The sequence below is a fragment of the Hoplias malabaricus genome, chromosome 8, assembly GCF_029633855.1.
Source record: "Hoplias malabaricus isolate fHopMal1 chromosome 8, fHopMal1.hap1, whole genome shotgun sequence".
Classification (NCBI taxonomy): domain Eukaryota; kingdom Metazoa; phylum Chordata; class Actinopteri; order Characiformes; family Erythrinidae; genus Hoplias; species Hoplias malabaricus.
Window position 1 is genome coordinate 20,795,020 of NC_089807.1, and position 25,848 is coordinate 20,820,867.

The following is a 25,848-nucleotide window of genomic DNA, read 5'->3' on the forward strand; positions in this document are numbered from 1 at the left end:
TTTCAATATGATTGCTTGCACAGTGCTCCTTGGGATGTTTAAAGCTTGGGAAATCTTTTTTTTTATCCAAATCCAGCAGAGCAGGTGCATTTATACAGAGACTTGATTACACACAGGTGCATTCTACTTATCATCATCAGTCATTTGGGACAACATTGGATCATTCAGAGATCCTCACTGAACTTCTGGAGTGAGTTTGCTGCACTGAAAGTAAAGGGGCTGAATAATATTGCATGCCCCACTTTTCAGTTTTTTATTTGTTAAAAAAGTTTGACACATCCAATAAATTTCATTCCACTTCACGATTGTGTCCCACTTGTTGTTGATTCTTCACAAAAAATTTAAAATTTATATCTTTATGTTTGAAACCTGAAATGTGTTTTTTTATTTTTTTTTTATTTTTAGATTCACTTCTATAGAACGTTAAGAAGGTTTTTTTTAAATGTATTATTTTGTAAGATACATGTTTTTAAATGGACAGAGACAATATACATAGTATACTGTACATGGCCAAAAGTTTGTGAACTCTTGCTCCTCCAGTGTCTCTCCTAAAATCAAGAGAATTAATAGGGAGTTTGTTCCCTTTTGTTGCTCTCTAAGGAGTCATTTTATATTGGAACATTTCCACCATGAGAACATCAGTGAGGTCAGATACTGATGCTAAACCTTTTGTTTTGGATCACAGCTTAGCCCAAAATGATTGGATGGTGCCCCATCAGTTCAGAAAACAAGTTAATTTTCTACAGACATTACACAAGCTGTGTATGCACAGTTGAACATGTGTCTACAAAGGGTGCACTTTAAAGTAGCTAAATTCACTTATTATAACATGTCACTTCATCTCTTTGGACATATAACAAAATTAGTCAGTGCAAAAATGAAGAAGCAAATTTCAGACACAAACACGTCTCAGCCAACTCTAACTTCATTAAACTGCTCGTTTAGCACGCCTACCAATTTCCACATGCTGAAGCTCATTAGTGGCTAATGACATAGACTCACACCTGCAGTACAGGTCAAGTATGGAGAGGGTTCTTCAGTGCCTAGCAGCCCTGCCTCCTACCTGCTGAAGGACAAGGTGGTCCTAAAGGGGCCCAAACATACTCCACCACCCCTCTCCACAGCACTCAGACACAGGGCAGCCTCTTAAAATGTGCATTCATTAACCAACTGAAGGACACCTGATTCACAAACACTGATTCATGAGCTCACCCTCTAATTCAGATATGTACAAATGTGCCCTATTTAAATCTTTAGATGCCCATCATACATCACATTATCTAAGCCTTACATGCCTACCTGTTAAATAACTATGCTTAAAAACAATGCTCCTTAACACAATTGAGCAATAAACAAACAAATATATAAATGAATTAATTTTTAAAAAGGATTTACTTTTATAATTTGCTTGTGATATAACAACCATGATGCATTCAAAATGAAGGCTACTGTTTGTGAAGTTTCGTTTCTACTCAGGAAGAAGTGGCCTTATGAGTGAAGAGACAGAGAAAGCAAGAAAGACTGAGGAAAGCCAGCTGAAGAAGTGTGTCCCTGAGTAGCCATGCAGTTCTCTTCTCGAGTGCTTTGCGCTAGCTCTGAAAAAAACAGTTGTCCTTCAGCAGTATGAAAGGGCTCATGCTGGTGGAAAACAAGCACCAATGAAGACAAACCTGATTTTACCGCAGATCAAGTATACTTTATACTCCAGTTACTTGTTATCTTGCTTGTTTTAAAAAGAGGAGTGAACTTGGAGGGGATGGTTAGGAGGCACTGGTCTGCTGGAGTGCAGCCGCTGACCCCGGCAGGGTGAAGGACAGGTGGGAACACAGACATATTCAAATACAACAGCAGGCTTGCTCACTTATCTAACTAGCCATCTGGCATCAGGCTATTAGTGCCATGCTGCGTGGTCAATGAACAACACACACACACACACATACACACACAAGGCTCAGAGAGTGATGCAAATAAGTGTAAAATCCTTAATGGTGTATTTTATGTACAGCAAAACTGTTACAGTACCTTATATAAATAATAAATATATAATATGTAGTAGGGTGGCACGGTGGCGCAGCAGGTAGGTGTCGCAGTCACGCAGTTCCAGGGACCTGGAGGTTGTGGTTTCGATTCCCCCTCCGGGTGACTGTCTGTGAGGAGTTGGTGTGTTCTCCCCGTGTCCGCGTGGGTTTCCTCCGGGTGCTCCGGTTTCCTCCCACAGTCCAAAAACACACGTTAGTAGGTGGATCGGCGACTCAAAAGTGTCCACAGGTGTGAGTGCGTGAGTGAATGTGCGAGTGTTGCCCTGTGAAGGACTGGCGCCCCCTCCAGGGTGTATTCCCGCCTTGCGCCCGATGATTCCAGGTAGGCTCTGGAACCACTGCGACCCTGAATTGGATAAGCGGTTACAGATAATGAATGAATGAATAATATGGAGTAATTTTTTTTCAACATTAGGTAAAATGTCAATAGTTATAGAAGTAATGATCAAAGATTATAATGATGAAATTAATGATAAAAAATCATTGACATGACTCCATATTATTTCTTTTTGAAAGATGTTTACACATGTGCATCAACAGATGAGCTACTGGCTCTGACTTCACATCTACAAGGTGGACCTACAAGGTAGGTGTGTCTAACAGAGGACAATGAGTGGAACTCTAGCAGCACTGCTGTGTCTGATCCACTCATGTCAGCACAATCTCGTCATTCACAGCAGCACTGAGAATGATCCAACCACCCTAATCACACCTGCTCTGTGGTGGTCCTGTGAGGGTCCTGAACACTGAAGCACAGAGTGAATGGACACTAAAAAAGACAGGCCCAAAACAGATTTTGTTGTGTAATAGTAGAACTACAAAGTGCACATATGGTAAGTACAGCTGATGAAATAAACAAAGTGAAGAAACAAGCAGATGTCTCTAATGGTAAAGATGATGAGTGTATGACACACAATTATATAACATTTTGAAAACCTACTTAAATGAAAACTTAATCTGAATTATTGGCTGCATTCCACTCGGTTATAGTATGCTTTAACGCAGATGTTATAACAGTAATATAAGGACTTTTGTTTAAGTACTCATTCCAGTATCTGCATGAAAGTTTAAGCAAATTGTACTTATAATTCATTATGTATGAATCCCAAACCATTGCACAAAATAGACAAGTGGAGTCATCAGATCATGCTGTGTTGACTGAAATGTGTATTTCTTCTTGCCAGCCTCGTTCAACCCACTCTTCACGTCCTCATCGGATCATCTGACCACTACTGACCAACCAGAACAGGCCGGTGGCTCACATGACCCTCCCCACTCAACACCATCATTTTAGATCAAGCAACAGAGCTTTCTTTAAATGTACATGCCGTGTGTGTGTGTGTGTGTGTGTGTGTGTGTGTGTGTGTGTGTACAGTGGTTTGAGAGAGAGAGAGAGAGTGAGAGAGAGAGAGAGAGAGAGAGAGAGAGAGAGAAGCTAATGATTAATAGAACACAAGTACTTCAAAGCCATTTCGTAGACACAGAGATAAAAATATCAAGAAACAGGAGACACCAAAAAAAATTAATTAAATAAAGGACCTTCAGAGCAAGGGAGAAAAACAGACACACAAAAACACACACACACACACTAAAAAGAAAGCACATGAGTGAGCATGTGTTGCAGTGAGCCTTGCTCTGGAGCTGGCAGACACACACTAGTGTGTGTTTATGCTTAGATATTATTTTCTCAGTGCATAAAAGAAGTAGATTCCAGGTTCCACAAGCCAATCCAAAACAGTACTGGCTAATACATCAGCAATGGCCTCAATGCTGCATATGACAGTATAAAGCAGTCCCACAAAAGGAAATCTCAAAACATCTAATTCATAAGAGTAAACTAGGTTTTCAGTTTTTTCTTTTCCCTTATCTTTAGAATTCCCGAAGGGTGTCATAGCTCAGAACTGGCGAAGGTAGACACAGACCCCTTACCATAATGCACTACAGTGCTCAGTGTAATTCAGTATTTAAATAATTCTGTTGTTCAACCCCAGTCTGATTAGGGCACCCAAGTTAGCATGAATTTTTATTGCTTTGCAGGCTTTCAGGTTTCCTAAGTATTAGCAGCACAAGCATTTTTGAGTCAATTATTGCTTTAAACCCTGGAGTCCATCAGCTCAGTATTGGATTAGTCTTGGTTGACACATTTACATACAGTACTATGGTTGTGTAACATCTGTGTAGAATAACAGACAGATCAAGGGGCATGAAATAAAACATGTCATGGTGTGGACCATGAATTATACCATGTTATTTCCAACCACACAGATTAATATTAGCTGAGCGGCAGAGCGTGTGTTCAACAGCAGGTCTCTGAACTAAAGGCAAAGACCACCTTCAAGTCCTTATTACTAATTCCAGGACTAAGACAAATGCCTCAATGACAGAAATTAACAGGATATTTGGAAATTCCTGCTATTGCACACTTAGGAAAATAAAAATGATATGATGTGCCACATATTTCTTTCCTCACAAATGACACTAGAACCTTTAATTATGAAGCTGCAAGTTTCAGAGCGCAAAGCCAGCAATTTCTGAAAATGCCATTACTTTCTACTTATACCAAGAAGGTCTAACATGGATGCACAAATTCAGTGGTCTATTAGAGAGTACAGAAGGTCATGGTCTTAAAGAAACAGGTCAGCATTCAATCATTATCTGTAACCGCTTATCCAATTCAGGGTCGTGGTGGGTCCAGAGCCTACCTGGAATCATTGGGCACAAGGCGGGAATACACCCTGGAGGGGGCGCCAGTCCTTCACAGGGCAACATAGACACACACACATTCACTCACACCTACGGACACTTTTGAGTCGCCAATCCACCTACTAACGTGTGTTTTTGGACTGTAGGAGGAAACCGGAGCACCCAGAGGAAACCCACGCGGACACGGGGAGAACACACCAACTCCTCACAGACAGTCGAACAGACAGACGAACCCATCGATTCCCGCTCGGTCCCTGGAGCTGTGTGACTGCGACACTACCTGCTGCGCCACCGTGCCGTGCTAATTCTCCACCCAATCTCTCACTATTTGCGAAAAAAACAAAACAAAAAAAAAAACGGTTTATTTTTACTTAGAAAAAACACCATAGCATATAATGTGTCAATATGTTAAACAACGACTGTATAACAGAAAACAATGAGCAGGTACAAGTCCATTGCTCTTTATTCTAAATAGAGATGGGAGCTTAACATCCTCCTATGAAATATGTAAGGCTACATTTTAAATCGTCCTAACCTGGCAAACATTATCACCTCATATGAATATGATATGAACAGGAAAATAGACATATTTTATTAAGCCCATTCCACACTATTATTAATAGTGTATTGGCAGGTAGGCATTGCTTTCTACAAGCACGTTTATGTGTGTCTGTGAGTATCCTGACGGAAATCACGTTGCACTGCCTCAGTTTTTCTCTCTGAAAGCAATGGCACACATTTATGAGAGCAGATCCAGTTTCAAGAGGAATCAGCTGGAGCTCTCATTCTGCCACAGCTCCAGACACATATCTACCAACAGCCAGCTGCATATGGCCATCCAAAAAGAGAGAGAGAGAGAGAGAGAGAGAGAGAGAGAGAGAGAGAGAGAGAGAGAGAGAGAGAGAGAGGGAGAGAGAGAAGGATTGATGACTCAGTCTGATTGATGACTGTTGAGCCTAAAGTGATCCATTACAAATGAAAAGAAACTAAAAACAAGGTATTTTGAGACATTTTGCCACGTCTTATAAGTTGTTGTGGAATGAAGGGCATTTCACTGGAGAAATAGTTAGGTTTGGTTTATGGGGTTTCTAGCTAGATTGTTGTCAGAAGTGACAGACATAACCAAAACTGTTTCCGTAACATTTCAATAAGAACAAGTTCATGGAATTTTCACAATTAAAACTGTTAGATCACGCTGCTTTAAATCTATACTGCCATTGATCTCTTTGACCACTAGGGGAGCAGGAAACCTGGCTTATCACCACTAACACTGCTTCACTGCACCAACTACTAACAGAGATGGCACAACACAACTTTATTTTTCTAGTCTTGAAAAACTTTAATAAATGACTTAAAATGACTGGAAATGTAATAAATGATGTGTGGTCTCTGAATTTTGTACAAACACTGCATTCAAAATACACAAAGAAAAACCTGATTTATGCCTCACAATCTTCAGGATGATTGCTTTTGTAGTATGTGTCTGTGACTTGTTTGATAGAAAATCCACTTTTCCTGTTTCCCCAGGTCCTCGCCGTCACATCTGTCATCATTCTGTCTACAACTTGCCTCTTCTACGCGCACACACACACACACACGCACACACACACACACACACACACACACACACACACGCACACACACGCACACACACGCACACACACATGCACACACACACACACACACAGCTTCCAACTTGCTTTCACCAGATATTTTGTTGTACATGTATTCTAGATATTCTGCCCATTTGTGACTGAGTGTTTGTGTGTGTGTGTGTGTGTGTGTGTGTGTGTGTGTGTGTGTGTGTGTGTGTGTGTGTGTTTTTAAGTGTCAGATCCTTCTCTGTGATCTCCCAAACCTGTACGACATCTCAGACTTCAGTCTGAATATCAAGCTTTCCGGTCCATATTTCCTTCCGTAGTTGTTGATATTTCAGCACACACATTCCTCTTGAAAGATTCCTCTGAATCTTTATCATTTTATGAGCATAACTAGGATCAGCTCATACAGCCGTCCAATAACCGTGGACAGGTACTGACAGAGCTGCCACTTACTGCCACGTGTTTTGGTAGTGCTGCAGATCTAAAATAAGATAAACATAGGGACTACACACAAAGCCACAATATTCTTGCACAAAATAAAAAGCAACACTGCAAAAAAAAAAAAGGTAACATGCATGCATAGTCCTTTGCATACATATTTTCTTGCAAATATATTGTAAGGTCTTAGAGCACATGGAAGTTTAATCAACGCCACTGCTGGAGTTTTCTTAGCCACCTCTGACAGTAAAATATTTTTGATAGCTTGGCGAATTTTGCAGGATCAAATTATGTGTACATTTCCCAAAATGTTACTGTACCACATTTATGTTACATTTACGTAAGTAAGAAATAGCAGCAATCTGATAAACATATACTTGCTGCCACACTCAACCCCAAGCAACTCTAAAATCTCCCACACACTCCTATTTTGCAAATCATAGTAACAAATGTTTTAACACAAACATGCACCAATCCATTTTAAAACATGCGGTCAACAATGTTTTCTTTAAAATTGTCCTGGACATTTTGCCATTCACTCACAACATCACAGACCAGAGAGACAACTAGTAAAGTAAACTTTCCAACTATTTCCACTGCAGAAATTACATAGCAAAAATGAAGTGAGTCTCAACAGAATGGAGACCCATGTAAGCCATGTCCTGCACAGTGTAGAATGGATTTCATTCTTGGGAATCCCATGTTATATACGGAACAGCCGGAAAAAGCCTATTGATTTCTTTACTATTTAGGAGAACTTGCCCAGTCAGAATTGTTCACACCAGCAGTGATAGGATCAGGATCCAGATACAAAAAATGGTTACAAATACATTTTTTTGTTTCATGTCAGGGTATTGTTTGTCAAATACTTGCCACATTATCACCAGGATTACAAATTAAAAACACCTATAGGCACTTCTGCATAACCAATCACACTACCAGCATTTATACTGTGTAGTTTTTTGGGGGGTGTTTTTGGACAAAATCATTGTGAACAAAAAATAAACTTGACTATATTTTTTAACCCTCCATTCATGTCTCTTGAATGTTGTATTTTATATCAAACCAGTGACTACATTATTAAGCTCTACAGAGAATACACTTCACATGACCTAAGACAAAACGACATGTGTACATCAGCGATAGCTCAAGGCTAGTCACATCCAGTGGAAAAATCATGAATACTGAACACAGAAATGTCAGCTTATGAACTAAGATGTGAGAAGCATATGCAACATCTCTTTGTCTCTTTGTAAAAGGTCATGCAAAGACAAAGAAATAAGCCAGAAGCAGTGAAACTGAGCAGTGCAACATACATGCACACACACATGCACACGCACAAGCACACACACACACACAGAAAATTCAGTAATCAAAACTATATCAGATCACTGCAAGTTTAGCTTTTGCACGCACACAGACGCACAGACACGCACACAGACACAAAGACGCACACACACAACACCCCACAACAACCTTCTGACTCATGGCATGTTCTCCAGGCACAGAGGCCACCTCCTGGTGTGAACTGCGAAAGGCAGCTTTCCATCATCACCCAGACTGTCTTGTAATCTCCCTCCTCTGTGTGAACAAACAATTAAAATACTAAATAATAAGTCCTCAGCTGCCTGCTGGTGAGAGGATCATATTCACACTACAGCCTTCTTGCTGTCAGTTCTCACAAGGATTACTGCCACTCACTCCCTTAGCCTTCATCACACCAAATCATGACTGAGATTGTTTTCCCTTTCCATTAAAAGCATATTAGTGTTAACATGTTTGGTCTAGCGATTTACACGGGCACATGGGCAATCTACACTTTATAGAAGTCTCTTTAAAAAAAAAATAATGAGCAACGATAAGCCAAAGTATTAAAGTCCATAAACCAATGACCATAGGAGTAGAATGGAATCCACCCCCACCCTAATAAAATGTAGCCAGACATGTTACTTCCACTCGTGTTGTGGTTTCCAGATCTGCAATTCCTGTTACAGACAATGATTTACATCGTTAAATTTTGTTAACTCATCTTTAATTCATGTGTTCTTGTTGTTGTTGTTCTTGTTTTTGATGTTGTTTGGGACTGAACACAGCTCCAGCCCCAGTTCAGACAGAGCATTACAGTTTTACTCGTTGCGATATTTTAAATGAACAGTTTGTGCTGGGCATCTGCATTTAGTTCTAACTGACTATTCTCTCTGGTCAATCAGTAATAAGCAAGGTTTATATATCACGTTTTAGTCTCTACTCTAGAACCGGGTACTTTTTCGTTAATTTTTATTATTATTCATTGATTCATTCATTCATTTATTCACACAGAGCCTACCCGGAATCATTGGGCGCAAGGCAGGAATACACTCTGGAGGGGGCGCCAGTCCTTCACAAGGCAACGCACACTCACACATTCATTCACACACTCACATCTACAGACACTTTTGAGTTGCCAATCCACCTACCAATGTGTGTTTTTAGACTGTGGGAGGAAACTGGAGCACCTGGAGAAAACCCACGCAGACACAGGGAGAACACACTACAATCCTCACAGACAGTCACCCAGAGGAAACCCACGCAGAAACAGGGAGAACACAGCACACTCATCACAGACAGTCACCCGGAGGACACCCATGCAGACAAGGGGAGAACACACCACACTCCTCACAGACAGTCACCCGGAGGAAACCCACGCAGACACAGGAAGAACACACCACACTCCTCACAGACAGTCACCCGGAGGAAACCCACGCAGACACAGGAAGAACACGCCACACTCCTCACAGACAGTCACCCGGAAGAAACCCACGCAGACACAGGGAGACAGGGAGAACACACTACACTCCTCACAGACAGTCACCCAGAGGAACACAGGAAGAACACACCACACTCCTCACAGACAGTCACCCGGAGGAAACCCACGCAGACACAGGGAGAACACACCACACTCCTCACAGACAGTCACCCGGAGGAAACCCACTCACACAGGGAGAACACACTACACTCCTCACAGACAGTCACCCGGAAGAAACACACGCAGACACAGAGAGAACACACCACACTCCTCACAGACAGTCACCTGGAGTTGGAATCAAACCCACAACTTCCAGGTCCCTGGAGCTGTGTGACTGCAACACTACCTGCTGCGCCACCGTGCTACCCTTATTACTTATTATTTAATTTTATATATATATAAACCTGATCCCACATGCCAGGAACCAGATTTGCTTAATAGAAAAGCAATAGTTAAGACAGAGTTAAGTTGATAAGAGTAGAGCCCGTGCCACCAAAAAGCACCATTAGAGGCAGCCTAACACTATGTTGTGTACATTACAACCACAAATAAACAAAGCTACGTTCAGTGTTCAAAATTACAGCCTGACATTTATGGGTATGAAAGCAGACATGGACATGGATCTTTACTTATAGAAAATAAACACATTTTATTTTGCTGTCAAACACACTTTTCTCCAGTGTTCTGCCCTATCACTGTCATTAATTCTGATACATGTGACTGGTTCACTGCACAAAGCAGGCTTCTGGCAGTTGAGACAAATGTTATTTTTTTAGATAAATTTACAACTATAGGTTTGTCTTTAGTTCATTTTAGCATTTGAAGTACACTACTAACATTTTCCATGGATTTATCAACATTCCTTGTTTTATTTTAACTGCACTGATCTTTTTAAAGTGAAGTTAAGATCAGACAGAGCAAGGTCTCCTGGGTCAGCCACCAAGAGTGAGACACAGCTGATGCGCTGATGCATGCCGAGGTCGAATTAACACTTCAAAGCTGTCAGCCAGCACTCAGTGTTCCGACCTAATCTCCAACTCTGTCCGGTCAAGCCTCTGATCACTCAGATACACTCAAACACAAAAGCTAGGCCTGCGTTCTATGTGGGACTGAGTTGTTTAGCCCGTCAATGTGGTCTATCACAACACCACTCTCTGATAATGAAATTTAAGCTAGACTAAAGTATAATGACTAACGAGATCTTATTCTCTGCCATTCTTTTGATGATTCATTGAACGATCAGGCACAGGAACTATGTTCTCTTCCTGAGGTAATACTGATCAAAGCATCAAATACCAGATGACGCACACAGACTCTTTCAATGTGTCTTTGAGAGATGAATAAGTGATGAAGGCAAAGGTGAAGGAGTGACTATGACAACAAACTGTGGTATGAAAGCTATTATAAAACTGCTCAAGATTAATTTGGCATGCTAATCCAACATTCACAAGTTTTATATCAAAGCCATCCTGCAAGTTCATTTCAATTCACTTGCAAAACTGACCAGGTTGGATTCCACAAGCTTACAATGAACAGTCAGTAAATATGAACTTTAAGTGCCTTGGAAGCAAATGTGTCTTATTGAAGCAAAGTGGCCCAAATATACAAACATTTGCTTTACATGGCTTAGTATAAACTGGAAAAACACATTCAATCATTCATTCATTATTTGTAACCCTTATCCAGTTCAGGGTCGCGGTGGGTCCAGAGCCTACCTGGAATCACTGGGTGCAAGGCGGTAACACACCCTGGAAGGGGCGCCAGTCCTTCACAGGGCAACACGCACACATTTACTCACACACTCACACCTACGGACACTTTTTGAGTCGCCATTCACCTACCAACGTGTGTTTTTGGACTGTTGGAGGAAACTGGAGCACCCAGAGGAAACCCATGTAGACACAGGGAGAACACACCACACTCCTCACAGACAGTTACCCAGAGGAAACCCACACAGACACAAGGAGAACACACCACACTCTTCACAGTCACCCGGAGGAAACCAACGCAGACACAGAGAGAACACAACACACTCCTCACAGACAGTCACCTGGAGAAAACCCACGCAGACACAGGGAGAACACACCACACTCCTCTCAGACAGTCACCCGGAGGGAACGCACGCAGACACAGAGAGAACACACCACACTCCTCACAGACAGTCACCCGGAGGAAACCCATGCAGACATGGGGAGAACACACCACACTCCTCACATACAGTCACCCGGAGGAAACCCACGCAGAAACAGGGAGAACACACCACACTCCTCACAGACAATCACCCAGAGGAAACCCACGCAGACACAGGGAGAACACACCACACTCCTCACAGACAGTCACCCGGAGGAAACCCATGCAGACACAGGGAGAACACACCACACTCCTCACAGACAGTCACCCGGAGAAAACCCATGCAGACACAGGGAGGACACACCACACTCCTCACAGACAGTCACCCAGAGGAAACCCACGCAGACACAGGGAGAACACACCACACTCTTCACAGACAGTCACCTGGAGGAAACCCACAAAGACACAGGGAGAACACACCACACTCTTCACAGACAGTCACCCAGAGGAAACCCACGCAGACACGGGGAAAACACACCACACTCCTCACAGTCAGTCACTTGGAGCGGGAATCGGACCCACAACCTCCTGGTCCCTGGAGCTGTGTGACTGCGACACCTACCTGCTGCGCCACCGTTCAGCCCCACATTAAATTATTTACAATTAAAATTTCTACTTTTACATGTGTTACTGAAATCTGACTTGTTCAAATCTGATGTTATAATGCAGCCTCTATATGAAGAGTCAGATCAGAATCCATGGTACTTTGATGAACAAACCTGCTAGCTGGAAATTAGGTTCAGAGTGTATAATAAAAATAGATCATTTTAGATTCATAGATTCATTATGTTTTTGTTCCATCTCATATATCAAAGCCATGGATATTCAGGGAGGAGAAAATGATGTTCCTTCACACACCCCCTCCCATTTTTTTTTATGGAAGTCTAGCAATAGTGTCCAAGACTTAGGAGTTTTTTGGATTTTTACAGAATGAGACTGCTTTTAATGGCAAATCTTTGTGCATGAGATCATTTAACTATTTTAAATCAAGTTTCTGAACCAAAGGACATATATACACTAGTTTTCTGATATCAAACAATAATGATAATCTAGAGATGTTCTTCTAGCTAGAGAGGAATGCAGGCTTTCACATAGCTAATATGAGCATCTGAGGCAGGCATGTGAAGATTTTGCTGCAGGGCAGAGGAGTGTGGGGAGGGATAAGCGAGTTTTTTAACTGGACTCTGTCTCTTATCCCTGTCCAGAAAAGAGCTACAGGGAGTGGCTTTAAGGGGAGCACATATGGGAGGATGTTTTGGTGGAATTAGGATATACTGTATTTTGGTCTAAGTAATCATTTAGTAAACAGATTTCCATACGGCGACAGAGAAACACATGAATAAGGCCAGAACCTTTCATGACCAAACACTGCATCACATACATTGTGTGGCCAAAGGTTTCTAGAAACCCTGCTAATCCCACATTTCTTTTGATATCAAGGGTATTAATACGGAGTTTATGGCATTTTTACACTGATTTGTATGAACATTCCTGTGAAACTCAGATGCATACATCCCAACGAATTGTAGTAATGTCAGGTACCGAAGCTGGAGGATTAGTTCTGGCTCACAAATCACAGATCATCCTAAAATTAATGGGTTAAAGTTATACTCCATCAGTACAGAAAACATTTCCTATGCAGTGGTCATTGCTTTTCTCGGGAGTGTATACAAACTGGATAAGCACAACTGAACATCTGTGTATAAAGACTGAGAAGCACTCACTGAAAAGCAGCCTGGACATTGCATATTTTCTGGCCCAAGAAGGACGTCAGAAAAAATGCTACCTTTGTTGGGTTGGTCAACTTTAATCAGAAGACATTCTGTATCAGACTAAATCTCCAAAATTAAAACAGAACACATATGCAACCCATCTAACTCAGTCCCTCCAGGGTGCTTTTAAAACAACCCTTCAACTGGAGCTAATGGCTACAGAGCCATGCAGTCCATATGAGCGATATCGTTGAAGATTTACGTTACCTTCACAGGAAGATCCAGACAAGTCAATAATTACGAACACCTTTCCCTCTGGCTCCAAGTCTATCTGTTAAGGGAATAAGAAAAGAATGCATATTTTAATAAACACAAACTCTGTTAAGTATTTAAATTTTTGTGCAAACATTTTTTGTTTTAACATTTTTAGTTCAAAAGTTTGAAGACACATCTTATAATGAGCTCTGCTAATTTAAAGTAGACGCATTGCTGATGCAGATATTCAGCTGCGCAATCTCCATATAAAATCATTGTCAGCATAATGGGACAGTCTGAAACAAGTGCCAGAGTTCATCATGCTCACAGCAAAGTGTCATATAGAGGGCCCCCATGCATTTTGGAACTGCATTCTCTGTAGTGATGAAACACCAGGAAAAAAAGTATTTTGAGATGAGCTGGAGGGAGGTCATCCAGAATTAATCATCCCACATCATTACCCAACTAATGCTCTTACAGCTGAATCTTCAGAGAAATGTTCCAGCATCTAATCTAAAGCCTTTTCAGAAAAGCTTTGCATACTTACCATTCATATCCTTAAAATCAGAAGAAAGATTAGTGTTCCAAAAATACTGGCTATATAGTGTATCTTTATATTGCATTTTAAACATGCACAAAATTTTAAGAACATCATTACAGAGCATTTCTTTACATAATGTTTGCATTGCTTGCAACAAGTTTTTTATTTTCACAAGACTGTAATTCAGGATTATCCTCTGTAACATCTGTCCACTTTCTTCAGCAACATCTGACTCTAGCCCTGAGAGAATGATGATTTGGTAAATGGCAGAATCTCCATGCACTCTGCTTCAAGAGTAAATACCACAACCAGGTCAGTCAGCTTCCAGAGGCACCGGGCATGTTGGTTAGAGAACCCATTGTGCACAAACAGCTTGTAAAATCCGCATAGAAAAGCACTGTCAATACAAACGAACCCTTTGGAGTATCTGCATGGATTTAAAGTCACCATGCTTAAATCCAAGCATCACCTAGCAAGCCCCTAAGGCACAGGGCAGTGGAGCAGCAGAAGTGTGTTCTCTGAAAAGAGTGGAGTATCTTCCAATACCTTTGAGGTGTTTTCAAGTGTTGTTATTAATCCCAAAATAATCAGCAAAAATCAGTATCTACCTCAATGATGTACACTCCCTGAGAGCAGGGCTGTTCTGAATACAATTTTTAGGGCTTCAGAGCTTCAGCCAGAATATTCAGTGAATATTCTAATATTCAGGGATTGGGGTGGTGTATATTGTTGTCATTAACAAAATTCGCTTCCGACCCCTGCATTAATATCTCTCCCTCCAGCCTGCGCTGTGGCTCACTGTGCGGCTTAGTTCGCTAACTATGCTTGAAACCTGATAACTAGCTCGCTAACTAAGGGCACGGAGTATACACAATTTAACCAGTTTGAGCGGAGGTGCTCTAATTTCAGGCACAAAGCTGCCAAAATGAACTATGGTGTAACCTTGCTTCATAGTAAGTGTGTTGTTTTAGCATGTTGTTTTACAAGACTGAGATTTAGGCTTCATTTGCACAAAGACTTTTATGTTGATAAGCCTGAATATGGGTGAAGTGGAGCGAGCACTATGGTTGAGTGGAGCATTGCCTTTATCAATAGCCACATTTATCCAAAAAACAGAATACCTGTATTTCAAAATTAGAAACTGAATACCTACCCAAACAATAAATATCAGAATACCCGAATAGGCCAGCCCTATTGTTCAGAATATCTGCACTCAGTGCCTGCACTGTGGCTCCCAGCATGTCTCCACTCGCTGAGGTGTTCTAACTTGAGGTGTAAAGCTGGCAAAATGAATTGTAGCTTTGCCATGCTTCGTTGTAAGTAGGTTGCTGTAGGGTGTAAGGCTGTTTTAGGCTTTGTTTAAGAGTTTTTGATGACAAGGCTGAATACATGTGGAGTGAAGGGTTGCCTTTATTGTTAGCCATATTTATCAAAAAAAAAACAAAAAAAAAAAAACTGAAACTCTCAAACAGTTCAGTTTCAACCAAAGCACAATCACACACCAAATAAAAAGCTATCCCATCTTTTATACTGGAGCATACTGGAGTCACTGAACTATGGGGGTAAGAAAATACAAAAAAACAAATAATCATTCACTAATCATTAATTGGGGCGGCACGTTGGCACAGCAGGTAGTGTCGCAGTTACACAGCTCCAGGGACCTGGAGGTTGTGGGTTCGATTCCCGCTCCGGGTGACTGTCTGTGAGGAGTGTGGTGTGTTCTCCCTGTGTCTGAGTGGGTTTCCTCCAGGTGACTGTCTGTGAAGAGTTGGTGTGTCCTCCCTGTGTCTGTGTGGGTTTCCTCCGGGTGACTGTCTGTGAGGAATGTGGTGTGTTCTCCCCATGTCTGTGTGGGTTTCCTCCGGGTGACTGTCTGTGAGGAGTTGGTGTGTTCTCCCCGTGTCCGCGTGGGTTTCCTCCAGGTGCTCCGGTTTCCTCCCACAGTCCAAAAACACACATTGGTAGGTGGATTGGAGACTCAAAAAGTGTGAGTGTGCGAGTGAATGTGTGTGTGTGTCTGTGTTGCCCTGTGAAGGACTGGCGCCCCCTCCAGGGTGTATTTCTGCCTTGCGCCCAATGATTCCAGGTAGGCTCTGGACCCACCGCGACCCTAAATTGGATAAGCGGTTACAGATAATGAATGGTTACTTGGCTCTTTTATATCTATCAGAGCACCTTGGCCAAGAGTTTCTAACTGAGAGTAAGTAAATAGATAATCACGGCCAAATCTGAGCGAGAAGGGTCATGTGGCAGCAGCCCCACCTCAGGCTGTGCAGCTCTGAATTTGCCTTGTCTACAGAGGCTGGAGCCACAAAGAGAGAGATATTCATTCTTGAACAATTATTTGTATTTACCACATTAAGTAGAAAATACCACCAACTGAAAATATCAGTAGTGCTTAAAAAGCTAAGTTCACAATTGTAATCAAAAAGTGATTATTTTATGAAATTCATATGTTTCCTCACCATTTACTAGGTCTCCAGTAGGTTTGTGTGTCTAATGTGTTTACAAATGCCCAGTGTCTGTAAATGCGTTAAACAAACTCTGTCCAGTATGCTCGGCTTTCTCTCTCTCTTTGCTCATGGCAGAGGAATCTTGGAGTATATTTTGTCAACGAAGAGAACTCCAAAAAAAGCATGAACAAAGATGAGGATATTGCTCTATTCCTGCTCCATAAGTGGGAAATAAAGACTTATTTTTGTTGTTTTAGATCAGTTACGGTGTAAATGTCTCCAAACTCTGAAGAAGGTAATCTACATTACAGAATGTAATACAAAACTAAACAACTCCAATTACAAACGAGTTTCTGTGGTAATTCAAACAGTGAACAAAAGCTTACAGACAAATCTTTAAAGTTAAACTTCAGCCACAAACAAACAACATCATTTTCCCTCATACATACCATTCCACCTTTAAAGACGCATAGATTAGAATTGTGTTTCCCCACAATTGTAGGCATTCCCTTTAATGGCAGTAAAGCAAAAACTGTTCATATGACAGCACTCTTTTAGAGCCATTGCAGATAAAAGTTTGCTGTGAAATAAATGACAAGGTGCTAATTCAGTGTTTAAGGTTTACACCTTAAATGCAATGCTCATGTCCCAGAGGTACATTTATAAATAGAATTTTGTGTTTATCTGTAAATAATAACTCTTAACCATTCTCAGGTGATCATAGTCAGGGGTGTAGTCACTGCTGAGGCCTGCTCATGAGGTTCTCAGCCTGATGTTGAGCTTAGAGTCTCTGGTAAAGGTGTCTCTTCACTTATTCAGCACATACAAATGTGTGACAGACAAACAGACTTATGGGAGAACTCCTCTCTGATTATTTCCCAGACTCAAATACAACACATAACTCAAGTTGCAGGGCTGTGTTTGTTCCTGCTGTTTTACGGAAGTCACTACAGAACCGTATTTCTCTTTGTAAAATTAATATCATTCAACCAGATTGCCAAATCATCTACCTTGAGGAAAATGATAAATGATAGGAGAAATGAAACTATGGTAGGTCAATGAAACATTATTCTAGGCTGCACACGTGAGGTCAATCATAAGATGACTGTCTCTTGGTTGCCCTAAATTGGGATTAATTTGTTAATGGTTCAATGGTTTCAGCTGTTTGCCCCTAACTGAGGACAATACTAATCCTGAAGTCATACTACATGTATCCACTGGATATGCATTAGGTTTTCTAGTAAAGTGGACTGAATTTTGCCCTGATATCAACCCATAGACACAGTTCAATCTGGCTTTATCTCACCCTCCAAAGAGCACTGACTCTGACTTAACCCTGAGTCTTTCCTAGGGCACAAGGACGAAAAAGTCCAGGTAAGGTCTGGGACGAATGTGGCGGGTGGTCACGTTCACACATACAGCTCCTCCAGATACTGTGCATGTGTGATAGGGGAATGAGTTGGCGCATGTGAGAATAATGCGGGAAATGTTCCCCTTGACCATGCCTAAAGCACGTATTTCATTTACCGCTGTGAGAGTGTACATGACAGAACATCTCCCGCTGTGTGCTGCATGTGTGAAAGGCCAGAACATCTCCCGACCTGATACTCTGGAGTTTCTCTAGAAATTCTGTGTGAAAAAGGCATCAGATCTCCTCCCAAATGTACTAAATAATGCTTCATCAAACCAAAATTGTAATTCCACTGCTCCACTGCTCAGTTCTAAGGGGCTACACCTCCCTGTTCCTGACACTTGACATTGTGCATAGTGACATTTGGCACAAGATCATCCCATTCATTTAACAAAACTGTTCTAAAAAGCAGTGTGAGTCCAAGCGAACACCAGAACCTTCAAGTAGCCAAATGCAATATAAGGAGAGGTTGTCTGGAAGCCTTTGGACATAAACCGCAGGTAAGTACCTAAAAAACTGACATGGAAGCACTTGAGGATATCAGGTCATATCTTCATTAACATACACACACTTTATCTGTATGTTTTTTACAGGGGGTCTCAGTTGCAAAAGGGTTCTGGTGTGTGTCATCTCTCATGCATACACACACTCTACAGACCACTGTACACACTGTCATCGGAGAGATAAAACATAATGTGTTCAGTGTTCTCCCAGAGCCACTCTCCTCGCTCTCTCTACTGCTCTCTCACTCTTTTCATTGCTGTTTCTTATTTGCCAACAGTCTACTTCAGACCTGAGTCTTTTGTACCTTCTTTGCAGTCTCAAATAATACACTATACATGTAAGTACTATTCCTCTCACATGGCTTCAATCACCTTCCACATATACACACAGGTCAACACCCACATACACAGACAAACACACACACTTTATGATGAATGATGGCCCCATTAGGAAGATGGGCTTTGTTACTTGTACCTGAACACATGGAGACACTGGAATACTGGAGGAGGATCAAGTAAAAGTGCCTGAATTGAATTCAACTGAACAATTCAATCTGAAATTGTTGTGTTCTCTCTCTCTCTCTCTCTCTCTCTCTCTCTCTCTCTCTCTCACACACACACACACAACACAACACAATAGCTACTAATGTATTTAAATATTACACACGTTTTATAGCTACTTCACCATGAAGATGTCACTGACATCTTCAATTTTTACCTGTTTTGCAGCTCGAAAATTCAGTTTCTCCTTTTTGTATTGAGACTCTACACATTAATTTTCCAGTTATTCCCAGAATACATATTAATTGTTCACTACGGTTACGATTCCGCATCAACAAAACAAAACATAGTACTGATTAGACATTAAATATTTATGGGTTTTAGGGTAAACTATGGTAAAAACTAAATGCATTTTGAGTAATAACAAATCTGATCTTAACATATGCATATTTATCATTTTCTCCAGGGGAAGAGGTAAAAGGTTGCAATATACGCCACATCCCGTAAACTCATGTATCATCTAGAATCCCGAGTTTACCAGTGGTAAATACGGCTTTGTCCGCAGTTCGGGGGCAATTTACAAGTGGGAAAATGGGAATTTCCTGGCTTCCGACATCACTCGAATGCAGCATCATTTCCCGAGGACACTCAAAACCAGAGGAGATTAAATAAATGTTTTAATTTTTCCTTACCTTAAAGGGAATGCCTACGATTGTAGGGAAGCTCTGTTATCTGGAGTGTTTACGTTCAGAAGCTCTGAGTCTTTTAATGTGGAAAAGTATGGTTGAGGACAAAATATTATTGTTGTTTTTGCATGGCTGAAATTTAACTTTTCTGAAAGTTTTTATTTACTGTTTGAATTACCACAGATATACAGAGACACCTACCAAAGGTAATACAGATAACCAAGATCATTTGGGCCACGACAATCGCAATATTAAATTTTGTTCCATGTCTAGTACTGATCATAAATTACAAGTATGAGTTTTAATATTGAGCACTGTCTACACAATAATTTGAAAAATAATATTAATTGATTCATTATCGGGGCGGCACGGTGGTGCAGCAGGTAGTGTCGCAGTCACACAGCTCCAGGGGCCTGGAGGTTGTGGGTTCGATTCCCGCTCCGGGTGACTGTCTGTGAGGAGTTGGTATGTTCTCCCCGTGTCTGCGCGGGTTTCCTCTGGGTGCTCCGGTTTCCTCCCACAGTCCAAAAACACACGTTGCAGGTGGATTGGCGACTCAAAAAAAGTGTGTGAGTGAATGTGTGTGTGTCTGTGTTGCCCTGGCTCCCCCTCCAGGGTGTGTTCCCGCCTTGCGCCCAATGATTCCAGGTAGGCTCTGGACCCACTGCGACCCTGAATTGGATAAGCGGTTACAGGTAATGAATGAATGAATGATTCATTATCTGTAACCCTTATCCAGTTCAGTGTCACGGTGGGTCCAGAGCCTACCTGGAATCATTGGACGCAAGGCGTGAACACACCCTGGAAGGGGTGCCACACACACTCACACTTTTGAGTCAACAATCCACCTACCAACGTGTGTTTTTGGATTGTGGGAGGAAACCAGAGCACCTGGAGGAAACCCACGCAAGGAAACTGTGAAGAACCATTCAATGATATCTAAATACACTCTAGGAAAGAACAATTATAGAGGCTTAAAAATCCTAGCCTGTCACACTTCTCCAAATTGCAAAACAATTCAAGCACAGAAAGCAACATTTAATTTGATGGATCAGGATTACACACTTTTCCCAAAAGCATTCACTCTACTTTGCTCTATCTGCACTGCACCTTCACATTAGACAAAGCTCCCTCTACATGACTGCAGGAAGCTCATTCTGAAAGTACAGAAGATTTTGCTGTGTGCTGTCAGCAAACCACTGCAGTGAAGATGCTCTAAGCAACACTAATGCCAGGAGTCCAGATGTGCATAAGCAACACACAAGAGGCTTAGTGCCTGACAGTGGGAGGCTGCAGCATCCTGCTCTATCCTGACAGATAAACATCTGCACATTACCACAACTCTGCCTACGCTCCAATAAGAACATACATGAGTTTACAGCTGTTTTCTTCTGGGATAAATTAAAACAAGATGTTTCATCATTTTTGTAAGAATCTGATGGGATTCAGCAACGTGAGAATTAGACATTTGAAGTGCTGACACCAGATTGATTAGGTCTGGATAGCAAAGGTCATTTCAACATAGTTCCACTGTGCAACAGCCCAATGCTGAGAGACTTAATACCATGAGCATGTGACCTGAGGCTCATGTGCAGCTGCACCAGAGTGTCCCAATCCATTTCATGCAGTTCTATGCAGATTTTACAAGTTGTGCGTGTGTGTGAGTGTGTGCTGCTGAATGCCTGTGTCTAAACTGAGTGCACCTTGCAATATCAGAATTGACTAATTGTAATATATAAAATAAACGAGCCTGTAAGCCTGTAGACAAACAGTGAATGTCCATATGTTGCAGCCACATTACACACGGCAACAGTTTTACTGTTTTTGCTGAAAAGCATATGGTGACATAGTTTATCACAGAGATAACGGAGGTAATCGTAATTATATGGTATCCTCTCAGATCATCTTTTTGGCTGTAGTCAAAATGCTGCTGAAAGAGACAGTGAATGCTGTTGGTGTGGCTGCGTGAATCTGTGTTTATCACACAGTGCATGTGTGACCCAGCATATCCTTTTACGACAGAGCATGTAATGCATCCTGTGTAAACCGGTGTTGAGTGTGTGGTTACATGATAGCCTGTTGCACACCTCTACCATAACACCCACACATATCCTATCCCTCTCTCTGTCTCTATCTCTCTCACACTTTTTCTCTTAGTCCCACTCACATTCTCTTTCATGTTCACTTTCATTTCTCTTCTCTTCCCTTCATTCCCCTCACACACACATCCTCCCTCCATTTTCTCCTTTAATCTGGTTTTGATGGAGCCAGCGTTATGACTTCATTAGCTGCTGCAAACTGTACCTAATATCAGCTATTTTGGCCTCCTCCCTCCATAGCTTTCCCAGTCAATAGTCCTTGCTTTGTTAGTGCCAGTACATGGTAAAAAATATTACAGCCATTGCTGCATCTAATGCTCAGTACTCTTCCCTAATAGGATACTGGTGTTAATTTTATTGTGATGTTTGGTTTAGCATGTATACTGCCAATGCCATATATGGTATCAATGTGCTCCTGGGAACACTGAGATATAAAATGCAGTTCTGTAATGAAATACTGCATATCATAAAACATAAAGTCTTCCTAACTTATTTCACCTCTTCGGATGTGACCAACTCACTTCATTTGTTCTTTCACCAAAGAGGCAAGAGGATGTAGTCCAGGGGTGAAATTAGGTTTACAACTATAAAATAATACTAAATTAATGTTCTAATATTTATTAGGAAAAAAACATATAGTTAATAAAATATTAGATTTAGAGCTAATGAGATCTAATTCTCATGTCTCTGTCAGATTTTTGTATATTCATTTGTATTTTCATACTGTATCTCTTTTACAAACATGTTTCATTCTTTTTAAACTCTTCTGAAACAGATGAGAGCTCCTCATATGGCACTTAAGTATCTTAAAGGGTCTGTTTACACCTTATCACAGCATAAGATTTTCACTTGAAAGGCGATGTGTAATCTCACCCACGACACATTCTTCGGATTACAGCTGAATGACGCAAACATCCAGAGGTGGTTTAGCACAATGATCCCCAAGCAGCCAAAGAGTGGGGCACTATAACTGTTGCAGAAAATATCAGAAGCTGCATCTCTACTTAGTAGTTTTGAAACAAATCATTGTTTAAAATCTGGTTTGGCCATGCCTAAATAACTGAAACCTGTTAAAAATGGGAGACGCTATTAAACGTTATTATTATTTACTACCACATAACTTATCGAGCAGCCAAATATCAAGTATAAATATAATGTCAAACAACAGTACCATGCCAGGGCAATAGCTAGGTAGAATGCTAACAAAATGTACAAGGTTTCGGTAAGACATTGGGCTGTGTCAAAATCCACACAACACTACACACATGTCAAAAGTAGAATATGGCCTCCGTAAGAGGAAGTAAAACAAAAACTGCATACAGTAAATAAAACTGAATGTCATCTATTCACTGAGGACCCATTTTAATGTAAATAGTATCTGGACAAAATCTACTCAGATACAGTCCACAAATCCACACGATATTTAATGCAAGATGTAAACAAGGCCTCTTCCCATAGAGAAAGATTCAACATAGTTAGTTCCAAAGTTGAAAATAAACAGCCCACTGTAGTGTTTTTGCAGTGATGGCCTGTTGACAACTGCCTCTTGTAATATATCAAAGCATGCTAGTTCTAATGTGACCCACTGGTTTCAGTTACCCATTTTCATTTTCAGACAGTTATATTGAAAATATGCAAATTAACATAGTGATGTTGAGGCAACAGACAAATGAAAGACATTCTAGTGGCAACTTAGGTGCAGGTGATATTACAACATGTTATCGTTATTATGGTAAATGCCATTAGAGTGTGCAATAATGAGAATATCAAAATTAGTGATTGTTTTACACTGAAAGGCTACATATATCACAAAAAGTAGATTCAGGACATGTATAGAATGTCGTAAACAATGTACACAACAACAACAACAACAATGCACAGTAAATCTTTGTACTCATAAGCATACCATGGCTTTTACAGTCTCAAGTATCATGTTCAATTAATCTTCTCTGTAAACCTCAGAATAATGAAATATGATTAAATGATATACATGATACACTGGTGATGGTGGTGATATCTTAAAATATTGTGATTTGTTATTTTTTTCCAGTGCTCATTTCAATTATAATCTATATGTTTTTAAAATAACTCTTTTCTTCTTTAGCCATGCAGGTGGGTGCAGATACCTTCATAGAATTGTCTCCACCCACAATCACAACAAAGTTTATGTATACTGCATCTATTTGAAGACGAAAAACACATTAGAACTTCATAAAACAGAGCTTACCTACTTGTCAGGATTTTTAGGTAATAAGTCAAATAAATTGTCAAGTCAACTACTTTATCTCTCTCATCTTCTTATATTTAATACTCTTTTGAAATCTAGAATATGTCTTTCCCAAACAGAAATCTACTTCCTCTGGATATGTTAACTTAACTGTAAAATTCATGGGCATATGTTCATCAACTAATCTAAATATTAAACTCTTCATTCATAAATATTGCAACATCTTCATTCTGCAAACTAGAGCAACTAACATTTAAAATCATATTTTAGAGGTGAGCAAAAGCAGTGTTAGAAGTCCTTCTAAGGGTTTTACTTAGTTTAGCATTGTGTTCATGCCCATAAATATTTCCTACATTAGTATATATGCCAGGAGACCCTGTCCCAACTCAAAATGGATGAAATACAGGGTGTGTTCAGACTTGACAACCTTGATTTGATTAAAACAAACCTTGGTGCGAAAAAGTTGGTAAAAGGACCTCCAGGTATACATGCACAACCCCACATTATGCCCAGCTGACTACTCTGATGACTAGTTTGCATCACATGTTACTTTTTTTTTTAACTTGCTTTGGTTAGATTGTAAATGCCAATGTGTCAGTGTGAACTCGAACAAACCTAGGACTAAAACATAACAATGCATCATTTTCTTGTTTGGTGTGGACTACAAGTCTGAACTCACCCATAGACATTAACAGTGCTGGCTAATGTTTGCTAGCTAGTGTTTGGTTTTATGTGGCATGCCAGGAAATTTATCAACTTCCTCAAAAGTGAAGATGCAGAAAATATAGGAGTAACTCCAGCACAGTTCCGAGTATTGACACAACATTGTGATAATAGCAGTGTGATGTCCTACAGCTAAATATCCCCTACTTTAAATGTAAATGTCTTATATAATGAACAGGGAACAGGTACCTCATAAGCCACTAGTTCACCTGTACCATAGAGATTTGTTTACTCCCTTCTACACAGTAAATGTCTTTGTTTCAGATCCTGTTTGCCCTGTTAAATGTGTTAGTTTGCACAGCACTAATCACATATTTAGACACATAGCTTGTCACGTATGAATAGGATATAAGTGTAACCCAGACCTGTTCATTCAGCAAGAGGTATTTAGCTGAAGGAGTGTAACTAAGATGATATGATTAATACATGAAATTCATGATTACAACAATCTTTCAATTTTACTAGTGTGACTAAAATCAGGTTGTTTATATTAAAGAGGAAGAACACTGATAGAATACATATGAGACATATTCAGCATCAATGCAATAAATGACCATTTATAGAGAGACACAAGAGTTAGCAATGAGGCTGGGTATGAGTGTTGTTGCACAATGAAAAAGAAATTGCACTACACACCACTGACTACCCACACAGAGTAGATGCATAATAATGAAGTCTGTATTATAATATTCTTAGCCGTGTTTACATTAAATTGCATCTCTCTGAGTCTATCTGTCATTCTTCTCCACTTCACTCATTATAACTCCCATGATAACAATGAGGAGATTCAAATCTCTCTCTTTCTCTCTCTCTCTCTCTCTCTCTCTCTCTCTCTCAGACACACACACACGCACACGCACCCTCACATACAAGCACCGCCACATTCAGATGGAGAGTAATTTTCCTGTCCCATTAGTGCCAAACCTTAGAGGCAGAATCTCGCAGTCGCAATAAAACCATAAAATAAATAACTTTTCTGAAAATCTCTTCTCTTTAAAACCAGGGCTGTGTGCTCCAAATCCAATGTGTTCAGATAGACCA

At 40.6% G+C, this 25,848-nt stretch overlaps 1 protein-coding gene across 2 annotated transcripts in view; it reads right to left on the reverse strand.

Moving 5' to 3' along the window:
- The window catches only part of prkceb (protein kinase C, epsilon b), a 121,797-nt gene that overhangs the window by 67,089 nt on the left and 28,860 nt on the right, over positions 1-25,848 (reverse strand). For both annotated transcript variants that reach the window (XM_066678348.1, XM_066678347.1), the window contains exon 2: positions 13,676-13,739. In XM_066678348.1, coding sequence (XP_066534445.1) covers positions 13,676-13,739 — 64 coding nt within the window. The remainder of the gene's footprint in view (positions 1-13,675; positions 13,740-25,848) is intronic.